Consider the following 13,903-nt stretch of genomic DNA (forward strand, 5'->3'; position numbering starts at 1 on the left):
TGCCATCTATTTAAGTGGTATCTGTATGTATAAAACAGATAAGTGAGTATAGATTTGTGATAGGAATACACAACGATACTGTCACCTTCAGAATATTATAAAATCTCTGAAGAGAGTCATTGTCCAAAGAAAAATGGTGCTTCTATCTGAACATTTATACTTACAGTGACCTAAATGTATGAAAATTTAACCTTTCATTTGAGAGAAACATTTAGGTAACAGGGCACTGGAAAACAGATCAGAGGTGTGAAATAAATAAAGTAAATAATGTACAGTCTTCGTTCTTTTCCAAATTTTTGTGACTGAGTATCACATGATATTTTAATGGACTTACCCTGCTATTTGTGTATGACAGAGACTGGCTGTGTTTCCATGTTTTTTTATTGATCTAACCCACTTATTAGAGAACTTTTTTACAAAGAAAAATGCATTGGGAGCTAAGGACATCTTTTAATAAAGGAATAAGCTGAACAGTGCAATGTAGTTAAGTCATGATACAGTTTTACTGCACAGCTGCTTGTCTATATTTCACTGACACATGGCATCTATTGCAGTTTGAACAGCTGGCATACTTGTGGATGGAAAGACAAAAGTCTGGTGGCAACTACAGTCGGCACAGAGCTCAGACGGAAAAACATGTTGTGCTGTGTGTCAGCTCCCTGAAGATTGATTTACTTATGGATTTCTTAAACGAATTCTATGCTCACCCCAGACTGCAGGTATTTACAGTGAAAAAAAAAAAAACGAAACTCAAAACACTGATTTCTGGAGACAGTGTTCTGGAATGGCCTTTAATTTGAAAAACTGAATTTGGGAATAGTTGACTGAATTGGGAATCTATAATTGCAGTAAGAAGCTGAGATACAGTATGGAGACAATCATTTTGAATTGAGCTAAAAGGATTAAATAGATAGAATTACTGTCTTGTTGAATTATGCTAGTCCTTTCAGAAACAGATATTTCCATGCAACTTCCTTTTATTCTATTTAAAGTAGACAAGAAATGAAAAATGTTCAAATTCTTTTTTCCTCTTGTTTTGGGACTGTATCCAAAACTCCTCACAAGCCAAAGAATATTTTGGTTTTGTCATTTTGCTTTGTTTTTCGTCAGTGTTAGGAAGATTAGATCCTTTTGGAAATGTTGAAATTAAGAAAAAATTACATGTACTTTAAAGGACAAAGACCTTGTAAGGTTACATGTAAGATTTTTCTCGGTTTACACTTATTCCCTAGTTAATGCAAACAGATGTCATAAAAGTTGTTCTGATCACATAAAAGCATATATGAGGTAGCAGTTTGGATTCATTATTAGTTTTACTATAGACAATTTCTTTTACAAATACTTCTCTTACAATGTCTATTACTATGTTAACTGTGATACATTAAGTATTACAAAAAACCCACAAAATACAGTTCTTCAAATAGTCAAGCAGCAGTATGACAAATCCCAAATGCAGATTATTCCCCAAATTAATTAGCTAATAAGAAGCATAAGCAAATGTATAGAGAAATCCAGCTTTTTGGAGATGCATACACAAACTGAAATCCAAAATTTACTTAACTAGTCTGAATAATGAGTCAAGTTCTGTGATACACTAGAGCCAAAGTAAGAAAAATCCTAATACTACTTCTGTAGCCTGAAACAGCTTATATACATTCTCTTCATATTTGAAGTAGGAAGCTGTAAGATACAGATGATGCTGGAAGTAAACTTCCAGCAAAAGTCTGTGTCTGATAAGGAAGACTTCTACATCAAGCCTGTCCTAAGCTCTCAGTCTCTCCCCTCCTTACATTCCTTCTCTCTCTCTCCTTTTCATAACTACACACGTATATGCGTCTGAGCAACCTTACTTTTTCTGATAGGAATTTGTCTGTAGTACAGAACAGGAAGAAGTGTAGAACAGGAAACGAAGTTTGGATCAGCCCATTAGTGTGGAGGAAAAGATTTCAGGGACTAATAGAGCTGGATAAAATAATTCTGTTTTGATTGCGGAAAGCTTCTTACATTTTCCAGCTAGAATTACAGAAAAGTGAATTGTATCTAAAAAAATTACACTTGTACAGTAACAAAAAATGTTTTTAACTGGACTCTAGTGGCCACCTTTTAAGTCCTTCACGAGCAGTGAACAACTGTCCAGCCATTTTTATTTAAGAAGAATTCAGTATTTTACACACCTGTATTCAAATAACTTTTGTTAATTAAATTTGAGAATTAACACACGTTTTTGACACCCTGACTCTCTATTGACTCATCTGCAAGAACAAATGGTAACATCAGATAATAACGTGTTATTCCCCATTATGTTTTTTGCAGGACTATTATGTCGTCATTTTGTGTCCTACTGAGATGGATGCTCAGGTCCGAAGGGTGTTACAAATCCCAATGTGGTCTCAGAGAGTTATCTATCTGCAAGGCTCAGCACTAAAAGATCAAGACCTGTTGAGAGCTAAGTAGGCAAACATTGACTAATATTTGTTTTTTTAACTTTTGTTTCACACATACTATTTGATAAATGAGCTTGACAGATAACAAAAGCTGCTGTGCTAGAAAGAAAGCATGTGTATTTAGAAAGCAGGGATCTTTGATGTAATTTGTTTTCCCTAATATCTGAAAATTTTCAAGGAATGTATATTTGTAAGCTCTTTCATTTCACCAATTTTTTCTTCGTTCTTTTCTTTCTCAGTTCCTGAAGGTATTGAAAGAGAGTGCCTGTTTTAATTTCTTCTGAAAAAGCAGTATAGAAAATTTCCAAACTTCCAATAATGCTAGAATTTATTTCTGTTCCTTGTGCACAGATAATAAAGATAACAGTAGCTCTCCTGTCCAATTAAAAGGGGATGGGGAGGAGTGAAAAATTATTATAACCCTTTGAATCCATTGCAGAGTCTTGTTTTCTTACTAAGTTCAGCTGGTAATAAAAGCAACTACTCTACTATACCTCCAAATACTCTTCCTTCAGGACCTTCCTCTTACCCCACACTTCTACGACTTTTAAAAAAAAGCCTTTCTGCCGGTTCTTATTGAATGACATTACTCAAAACACATCAGTCAAACACCATTTCTCAAAAAAAAATAAAAAAAATAAAACAAACAAAAAACCCCACCCACCATTGCTCAATCACTTAAAGGTGGGAAGGAATTCACAGTGGAATTCACGTAGGAGGACTGTCTCTTCAAACTCTCCAAAGAGAAAGGTGATACTTTGCAAATAACTGATTTAACTAACCTGCACTTCTCTTTATAAGAACTTACCTGTCATCACTTATGTTAATCAACTAATACAGATATCTAAAATTAAGCCAGTAACTCAGTACTTGTGTCACTCAGCCTTCTAAAGAATTATTCCCAAGAATCTAAACTGTGAGAAATCTTGTAAGCAGTGGTATCTTTTCAAATATCTGCCACTAAAAAAATAGCTACTTTCTTATCTGTTTAAAATTTGAAAATACTGCAAAGCTTATTTTCAGGATTACAAACTTCTTTTTAAGGAGTGGTTCCTTGTTTTTCACTTTGTTGCTGATTTTAAGGAGGAATACATATGGGGATTTGGCTGGCACTTGTTCTACACATTGAGAAAAGAAAAATTAGACTGTTCCCTAAAGATAATCATGAATTTCACTTATAATAACCTGGAGGTAGTCAACTGTGCTTTTTTCTGCAGAACATGTAATTGAATGTACCTGTCATAGAATAATTTTAAACCTCTCCTGAGGGAAGAAGCATAGTAGGAATTTAATAGAACATTTAATATGAACTATAACCCAGTACCTAAGATGTTTGCTATATTTCTTTTTAATGAGAACATAATGTACTGAGAAGATAGCAAGGCACATGGTAAACAACTTCTAATAAAGTAATGGTTAACAACAACAACAAAATCAAGAAGTGTTTTTTTTTTTATCAAAGTTTATACATATACATGAAATGCAATGCCAAAATATCGTGATAAAGGTCTCACCAAAAAAGGAAAGGAATACCAAAAGTTGGCAGAATAAATAATTAGTAAATTGTTAACTAAGGACAGTATTTTTCTTTCTAAGCCTTAGTACACAATATGACTTTACAAAAAAATGATATTTGTTCTTGCTTCCTATCTTTGAGAGTTTCATTTTGGATTTTTTTGGTGTTCTCTGAACAGTGTTCACATGCCCAGCATTAACAAGAATTCTATCCTGTGGTATCATACTGCTACTTATATTGTTCATCAGTACAACTAGAACTTTTGTATCTACTTCAGCATTTGAAATAGCACAGTAACTGATTAAACAGCTCTCATTCTTCATGCAGACTATTACTAGAATGTGAACAACACTACTGTGCTTGATTTCCTTCCCCTAGAGCTTTCTCCCAGTCTGTCATGAAAAACATTTTTTTCTCTCCTTACGCTTATCCACTTCAGTGAACCCTGCACGAATCCTCTTTATATCCACTCTTTTTTTTTTTTTACTTTATACTTTTTTCCTTCCACAAATTTATCTTCAATATATAAAGTGCCTTTAAATTCTGTCATCCTCAAGCAGTGGAAGAATTGTTTTTCGCAGATCCAGATTTTCTGACATATAAAAATGGTGTAATTGACAAAGCTTTTCCAATTGTTAGAACATTATTAAAATGTTTCTCTCATAAGGATATTATTGTGTTTAACATAGTTGTTATTAGTGTTTCTGTTGTCTAAATTCATGATATCCACAGAATGTTAATACCAAAGGGGTTGTTACCCTTGCCATATGTAGCTGAAGTGATTCAAGAAACTTCAAAAAACATTGGAGAAAATGGTGAATACGATCAATGAAGTTTAATTTTCTTACAAAATCATCTATACATGCTGTTGGTCCCTCATCATCTCTCATCAAAACGTGTTCCATCACTCATTTCACTGAATTTTCTTTCTTACAGTTTGTTAAAGACCATATCTTCCTATTTATGTTCTCATGCTTCACTGGAACGACTCATACAGCTCCCATGATTTCTTCTTAATCAGTGATTAGAATCAGCCTCCTGTCCTCAATTCTCCACATCAGCTGCACTTGACCTTACTATTTTAGATATATGGATTTGCCTTTGTTGCAATGTTTTTTTCCATTTGAAATACTTCAATCTTCTGAAGCTTCCCTTGTTTTCCTGCTGTTTACTGCTTATGGGGAACCTACAATGACCTGACCTTATCCTTCTCTTTGTACTTTCTCTGAATGACCTCACACAAACCACGTATTTAATCACCATTTCTGTAGCCATAAATTACAAGGTTGCTCAATCTATTTGGCTTCTCATTATAGATATCTATTCATCAACTTTAGTTTAGTTCCAGATAGTTGAAAATACATCTTAATTTTTTTCTGCCCAAATAAAACCAGTATGCTATTGTTGATGCTATTGTGTAAAGCACCCTATGTAGACTGAAACTGCACATTTCAAGTGTTTTCTCATGGAAGCTCTCACTTTAATCTCACTGAAACAATGGTTATGTTTTTTAATATATATAATCTCAAGTCCCTAAATACTTGTTTCAGAACACTCTGGAAATATTATTTATGTAGTCCATTGCTTTACGTCTCATTGCAGTTCTTCCCTGGCTTACATTTCTTTTCACATCAAGAAGTGACCCCTTATTCTCATTTAGCCTGCCACTCCTGGTCCTTACAGAGATGAAACTTTCTGTTAAGCCTATAATACTATTCTCTTTCACACAAACAACAGATTAGCATAAAAATCCCACTGATTTCACCTGTGTTCTCCCTTCAGTCTGGGATGAATTACTCAGAAACATCTACAAAGTAATGCTAGTATTTTCCATCGCATCCTTTCTTCAATCTGTTCTCTGCTCTGATATCTAGTGAGATGACGTCCTCTCATGATAATTGTCTTTTTGTTCTGTGTATACACAACACCTAATAGAATAGGCTCTCAGTCTAAGCCTAGGGTCCCAATGACCTAAGCTATTGCTAGCAACCACCACTTCCATTTTCTAGAAGCAGAGAAATCAAAGATTTGGGATTCTCAGGTCCCATTCCAGAATTGCTGTAATAAGCAGATAATTTTCTCCAGCTTGTCTCACTTTTCACTTTCCAGGAAACCCATTCTGGTCATGCTGTTTTTCTTTGCCCATAAAGTCCTGTCTTCCCAAGCAGGTCAGCCAAGTCTCCATTTCTTTGCTTCCCTGCGCCAGTAGGACTCACTGGAGAACGACAGTAAGATCTGAGGCAAGAGTCAAAAAGCAAGCTTTCATGAGACTTTTAGTCAGAGAGTTTTTCCTCCCCACTTCCACCATCCCTGCTTTTACTATGTGACCTGTAACCTGTAGAGAACAATTAAGCATTAAAAGTTCTCAAAGAGGCCACGGACTGAAAACAGTTGATTTATTGCATACATACACAGAGATGTTATTTATCCCTAACACATTACTCTACCACATCTACCCATATTCTTTGCTAGTGCTATGGAAGACAATTCTATATCATCAGCCCCCTCTCACTTCTTCTTATCAATAATAACGTGTACATATTGTACACTTACACGGTATATGAATTGGTGCTATTTATTCACCTTTTATACTCATGGCAGATAAATACTTATTTTGCAAAGCAAGTGTGTTTGAGACCACCTTTTTTTTTTTTTATGTTGGCACAGCTTCTACTGGCACTGGGGAGAGTTTCCTAGAACATAGTCAAGAAGTAGTGATAGTACTGTGAGTTAGTACGCAAGTTAGACTAAACGTTCTCTGTATTCTGTATCTATAAGCATACAAGACTATAAACTGTGAAACAGAAGTCAACAGAAGTTTTTTTTTTTCGGTATATAACAGGGTTTTCTCCCCCCTTCTTCTAGAATGGATGATGCTGAAGCTTGTTTCATTCTGAGTAGCCGCTGCGAGGTGGACCGGACAGCAGCTGTAAGTTCTGAAGAAATAACCAGGAATGAGTGTGCATGCTGTTTATACTGTTACTGTGCCTTAATACCCTCTCAGGAACTGAGGTTTGTTCTGTGAAGAGGAGATTAAAGGTAGCTTATTAAACACACAGATTTTGCATAAGGGGGATTAACTTCAAGTCAAAAACTTACTAAAACTTCCATAAATGCTTCTATTTGAATGAGTTAGAACCTTTCCAATCAAAAACATTTGCTGGAAAAAATCAATTCATCAAAATCTTTCCTAGCAGATCTATCAGGTTCAAAACTGTTTATAGAAAAGCAACGTATCTTGCAATTTGCTAGAGATTGCACAGCTTTAACTGCTGAAGGTTCCATAACAAAGCCTGCTATTAGGGCTCCCTGGAGCTGGAAGCAACAGGGCTTCTAGCTATCAACCTTGGATCCTGCTAGCTCATGTCTCAATTCTCAATTCTGTCACAGACCTGGGAGCCTTGAAATCCCAGAGCATTAAGATTCAAAGAAGTCATTATTCTCTGGCTCCAAAGGAGAATGGAGAAAGTCAAGAATCTCAGCTGTAAGAATAAGACTCTTTGGGGCAGTGTATTTTGAAGTTTTTAACCAAGATTTCACCTCCCACTCTGTTTTTGTTGTTCAGATTTTCTTTTCACAGGGAATACAATTATCTATACTTCAAGTAGGAAAATGGACAAGTTTGTTTCTGTTTTTTATTTTATTTTACTACCCCCTAGAGCTTTGAAATGAAATAGAATTTGTTTTCTACACTGTTCCAGCTCTAGGCCCTGCTGAGGATTTCAGTAATGTAGAACACAAGGTTACAGTTTGTCACTGAGCTGGTGTTATTTCATCTAAGTCCATCTCATAATCAGTCTACAACTGATTTTTTTACCCTGCTGTGCTTAAGAAGCCAACAAACTGTAGGAGTGCCTTGGATCCTCTCCTACTTCTGACAGCTGTTGAAATAAAAGACGCATCGAGGAGATCCCTTACCAGAACAGCTGTTGTTACTCATGTGATTTTTCGAAGCCAATAAGGCTTTATCTCTCCAGCTAATCCTCAGCAAAGGATCTGCTCATTTTGCCCTAGCTGCCACTGACAGTTCATTACTTCCTATTTTCTTAGTTAAATTCCAACGCCAAAGCTTATGCTGCTTCTGATCCATGGATTTCAACAGCAACTCAGAAGTACAATAACAGGTGACAAGCAGTTACGTGATGAAAACTGTTTCCTTTTTCACTTAAAGAAGTAGGAATTTCAATAGTCAGAGCAAGAATTTGTCAGCTTTCCAAAGTCTCCTACTAGCAACTCTCTCTATTCTGGCAAGAGAGAGCTTTGCCAAGTTTAATTTTATCAAATGCTATTTCGACATCTCAGACCAAGATGTAAGCTGCTCTTCTGCTATAGAATGCAAGACAGACATCTGTTTCACACAGTAGGATGCAACTCTTAAAAGTGAATTCAATGGGCTGTCTACATCAAATTGCTCCACAAAACTAAGGTTCCTGAAACAGTGCATCTGCTATTTTAACCCAATAAAGGATGGGAAAAGTGTCTTTTGAACTATCCTATAGATAACTCAATAATAGGCTATATAAGTGTATGAAAGATGAGTTCTACTGCCAAAAGCTTTGTTCTGATGCTTTCTGAAAATTTGGAGATTGCTGATTTCAAGGTTGCACCTTTTCTTCCTTTCTTTAATCAAATGGAATGACACTACTATAATGCTAACCTAAGTGTGGAGTAACAAAAAAAGAATAATTAACAATACTATTCAAAAATCAGTCTATTAAATCAGTCTTGGTTTGAGTTCTGACGATGTAAATTCCCACTACACTCTCTTTAAAATTTGCAGCTTTCAATACATGAACTTAAATATCACCTCTATATTTATCAGCATCAGTATAACTGGTAATTTTTGATCACTGTCTGCAAGTTACTGTGTGGAATGCACACAGAAGAGAATGTATTTTTTTTCCCTCATTTCCCAAAGAAGCATATATTTTATAAAGAGGATAGAAGCATACTTTTGCATTAGCTGTCTCTGTTTATAATATATCTATATATGCTGCCTTTTTACATAGGAGAAATATCAAAATTTTAAAGTCACTACAATATAGTATAGAAATTACTATAAACGTAAAACAGAAAGCCAACAGTTCTGCAGTAATGTCAAACTGTGATGAAGCTACAGAATCAGTGGAAACAACTCTAAAGACTGTTCTTCTGACACCTTTTCTGTTTTCCTGACACCTTTCGCATAAAAAAATAGATGACATATCTGCAATAATACAGGTTTTCATATCAGTCCCCAACCCACCCCCAAACCTCTTACTTCTCCTGTAGTGTATCACTATAACCTCCATCTATCCCATTACGTAGCCTTTTGTTACTTCTCAACTGCGTTGGCATTTTATTCCCTTGAGACTAAACAGGGAAAACAAAACAAACAAATGCAAAACAAACCCACAACACCCTAGGGATAAGAAGTCATATAATACAGAAAAAGTGAAGAAAATGTGACTGCACACAAGGAAATCTTATAGCATGGTATATCTAAGTTCTGAAATTTCCTGAACAGGCACAGCAATCCTCCATCTTTCATGAAAAGGTTAATATGAAAAACTTGAAATGAAGCATTTTACTGTCCTCAACAGGTCTTTCTCTTATGATTTCATTCTAGTATTTCTAGTAGAAAAACTGCTTGCTACCATCTCAAGTGACATTAAAATATTATGGTTTGAAAACATCAATTATGCTCTGTTCCAGGCAGAGACTTTCCCTTGTGTTCATGAGTCTGAACGCTTTTCTTATTGCTGATGCTGCAACCATAATGAATCATTCTTTACATATTATCTTTTCAAAGCACCAATTTCATGACTAGGCAAAGCATTTCAACCCAAATATTGTTTCCTACACGCAGCTCTGAATTATTCCTTTTTAGTTCTGAAATAAGTAAAAACTGATCACTAATACATTGAAATTACCCATAGTTCATGAAATTTAATATACGAATGCATTAGCACATACTTTTCTTTCATGGAATAGCAGTACTCTTCCTGTCATTAACTCACTCTTGACATGTGGTAACAAGTGGGAAAAACCATCAGGCTGGGAAATCTGTTGGAATCCTTTGGTTGGTAGCTGGCTAAATGTGTATATATATATATACATATTTGGATTTATGTAATAAGCATAATATGTATTATTACTTAGATGTACATAAACATCCACACCAGCTGGTGTTGCATGTTTTAAAGTTAGTTTTCTGCAATGGAAAGTTTTTTTTTTTTTTTTTTCCCCTAATGGAACATGATGATTATTTGTATTTTATTGTTATCACCTCATACTCTTTATTCTAGGATCATCAGACCATTTTAAGAGCATGGGCAGTTAAAGACTTTGCCCCAAATTGTCCTTTGTATGTTCAGATACTGAAACCTGAGAATAAATTCCACATCAAATTTGCAGGTAAGTGTAAGATTTCAGCCATTTGAACCACTTGTTAGTATTTAGCAGCTTGTTTCATAGATGCACAAGCAAAGTCATTTTACCTAAGCATATTTACATGTTAGAACCACACGAACAGTACAATATTTTCAAGTACCATGGGCTTATATTGTAAAATTTCATTTTTATATTAAACTTACTTATAAGCTTTTTGAAGATTACTGTATTTATTACTCTGCTACGTTATGTAATATACCATGTTGAATTATTTGAGGTCCAGGTAGGTTTTCTTCCCGCTACATTACCCATGTCTTGAAATAACTTCTGACTTAAAACGTGCTGTTACCAAGGGGTGTATGAAAAGATCTGCTTAGAAAAGGCGAAATTTAATTCAACAAGCAACTGAAAAAAGTCTTTACATTGGAGTGTTTTTTCTTTTTTTCTAGGTCATGTAAAAACATGATTTTCTTTTCTTTCAAATGTTTTGGAAAGAGAAAAATAATTTAATTCTATATCAAGTAGATTTGATATCTTGGAAACTATGATATAAAATACAAAATGATGTTAAGAAATCCAAACAAATCCTCTCTCATAAGAATGGATTACAAGCTCTAATCTGACAAACTTTCTCTGCACTATATATGTGGATCTCTGTCTCTCAGCATATATAGAAACACATAGACGTTCACACACACACACACACACACACATTCACGTGCAAAAACATGTCAACACATTTATAATGACAATTCATTTTGCCTACCTCTGGAAAAATAATACTATGAAGTAGAAGGAAAGCTTTCCTTTTCAACTGTAATTTTGAAAATTCAGTTTTCTTGAAGGATATTCTAATCAAGAAAAGATTCATGATTCATGCAAAATTCAAAAAAAATCAATGGAAAAATATTAGTCTCCTTCATCATCCCAGAATGTGATGAAAAAGTAAATTTCAGTGCAGAACAATTCCAGAGCAACATTTAAAGCTGTAATTTTAAAAGCTACTGAATTTATCACAAGGTTGGAAAGAAGGAAAAGAGCATCAATAGCAGTCCTGAAGTTATAAAAGTGTAATCTTAAACTATGAAATGGCACAGCAGAGAATAAGATTTGTGCTGTGACAAGAATGATGGTGCTTTTTCATCTCTCCCTTAAAACTCCACAGCACAAACAATCTCTTCTCCCTAGCCATGGCCACTTTTTTTTATTGGTGACTCTTAATTTGTTGTTCCTAATTGTATTTTTAAGAGAGTTTCATTATTCTTAATGTCTTGTCTCTGTAGCAGCTTATATATAACTAGATTTGAAAAACAGAGTTTTTTTAATATCTATTTTAAATCTCAGATTAAGAATTTGGACCATATATTAAACAAACCCTACAAAACCTTCTTTTGTAATATTTCCTTCCATTGAGCTTAATCAATCTGAATGTTCTGTATTTCTTGAAGGTCTTGAGGAAACCTTATATATTCTATGCTTCATTAGCCCCCTCTAATGTTAATAATAAAAGCACTGTATTGTAGAACTAAATATATATATAGCAGCTTACATCTCAAAATAATTTTGAACTGATCAGAGGGATCACTGCATCCATTTCCACACACACCCATTTCAAATCATATTTTTTCTTTCATACAATTTCACTGTGCAAGCAGAGAATTATAAGCCTTCCTGCAAGATTAATTTAATCTTACTGATTACACAGGAAATTTTTAATGCAGTTTTAAATTTGGCTAGGTTACCAGCACCACCAGATGCTAATCTACCACAAATAGTTGGCCACTGATATTTAGAATCATCAGAATAGCATTTGCTTGCGTACCTTTTCCTAAGAGGACTCTTTCGGTTACTAATCTTGTCCAACTTGCTTCATTCTAAGATACATACCCACTGGAGGCTGCAGGCTATAGCCACGTCCAGAGTCCTTACAAATAAAATTTGTCATAACCATTGGCAACATTTTTCTAAGTGTTTTTCCTATTATGATTCAGGACTGCTTTATTACTGCCTTGCATTAGCAAGAGAGTTCTTTTAAATTTGATACTCCTCTAAAAAATGACTCCTTTCTTCTGAATGTTTCCCAAACCAATATTGTGCATTTTTATGAACCTGAAGTACTCAGTAATATGATTTCTTCTACTACTACTACTTTGTGTGTGTGTGTGGTTTTTACATGCAAGTTTACAGAACACAACTCTCAAAACCAAAGTTTCTGAATTTAGGAAAAAGAAAGAATTCAGGAAAGTTCTCCTAACAAAAAGTTTCATTTTAAACTAAATTGAAAATATCTAAAACACTATAAACACTCAACATCTTATATTAACCAGTCATCTGAGATTGCATGAGACAAACCTGAAATGTAGACCCTAAATGCATTGTCCCAAAGAAAATCTCCAGGATGCTACTCTGTCTTGGATTTAGAAACAGTATATAAGACAAGTAATTGCTATAATTTATTTCCATCCAGTAGACAACATTTTTGTTTTTCCTCTTTTTAATAAGAGTACAAGAACCCATTCTCATCATCACAGCAAGGGAATGGAGACGCTTAGCACTGGATAATATGGCCTGTCAGAAAGGCATGTTTTCCTGTCTTTTCACTTGATGCCAGAGAGACACCCTTGCGTCCTGTGTTTTCTCTGCTATTTTTTGCCGTGGAGTTTTAAATAACTACCCTTATTTAAAATGGTAGCTTACACTTAATACAGTGGAAGTATTTCTCTGTGCTTGGGTATTATGTTTCAGTGGAATCTGAAAAGCATGTGGCATAAGGGTTTATCTTAGTAAATTCCTTTGTGTGTTCAAGGTGTGAACACATTACAAATATGGTGACCTGAACATGAAAGTTATCAGATGGGCAAGGAAATACTCTATCATCATTCTTAACTATTTTTGTCTTGAGCTGAAATGCTTTACTTCTTAGCTATTTCCAATATCCAAATACTTCACACGTCCCATTTTTCTTTCAGTAATATTGCATTTTCGTTCACCTGCAGTTGCATATGGTTTTCTCAATCTCCCAGTCTTTCCTGCAAACTCACAGGGCTACAAAAGACTACGTACCCTTAATGTATGCATCTGCTGTTGCATTTCAGCACAAACGTGAAATAAAGTGAAAGTTATCCACAGTAGAGCAGTACATTTATGTAATTCAGAGACTAAATTATATATTTTCTGAGTTGCACTAATAACTTCATATATTTTCTAGAAAATAATCATCTTTCCCTTGAATATTCAGAAAATATATATAATCACGGTTCCTGGAACAGGGGACATATTTTGTCATTCTGTATTTATTCAAAATGCACTAACTAATTAGCTCAGATTGGTGAAATCTAACATTAAACCTTCAGTGGTTTATTAGAAAAGAACACAGTCCAGATTCACTGAAATGGATATTGAATGCATCTGATGATTAATCTATCCAACCACGGATAAAAATAGTCTAGAGATAATGGATGGACATTTTTATCTATCTGGTCTGGTAGTGATCATGTTAACTTATCAAATTGACAACAGCATGGTTTCTGAGAATAGTTATGTCAGGTCTAGGACATTCTTACCACCTGGC

The 13,903-nt window shown here is 34.7% G+C and overlaps 1 protein-coding gene across 16 annotated transcripts in view; it reads left to right on the forward strand.

Annotated features, from left to right (window-relative positions):
- KCNT2 (potassium sodium-activated channel subfamily T member 2) overlaps positions 1 to 13,903 on the forward strand; it is a 149,381-nt gene that overhangs the window by 77,135 nt on the left and 58,343 nt on the right. For all 16 annotated transcript variants that reach the window (XR_014587657.1, XR_014587658.1, XR_014587659.1 and 13 more), the window contains 4 exons: positions 555 to 719; positions 2,314 to 2,450; positions 6,826 to 6,889; positions 10,248 to 10,356. Coding sequence is in view for 12 of the 16 variants with exons in the window: in XM_083847277.1 (XP_083703403.1) it covers positions 555 to 719; positions 2,314 to 2,450; positions 6,826 to 6,889; positions 10,248 to 10,356 (475 nt within the window). In the remaining 4 variants the exon portion in view is untranslated. The remainder of the gene's footprint in view (positions 1 to 554; positions 720 to 2,313; positions 2,451 to 6,825; positions 6,890 to 10,247; positions 10,357 to 13,903) is intronic.

The sequence above is a fragment of the Anser anser genome (assembly GCF_964211835.1).
Source record: "Anser anser genome assembly, chromosome: 8".
NCBI lineage: Eukaryota > Metazoa > Chordata > Aves > Anseriformes > Anatidae > Anser > Anser anser.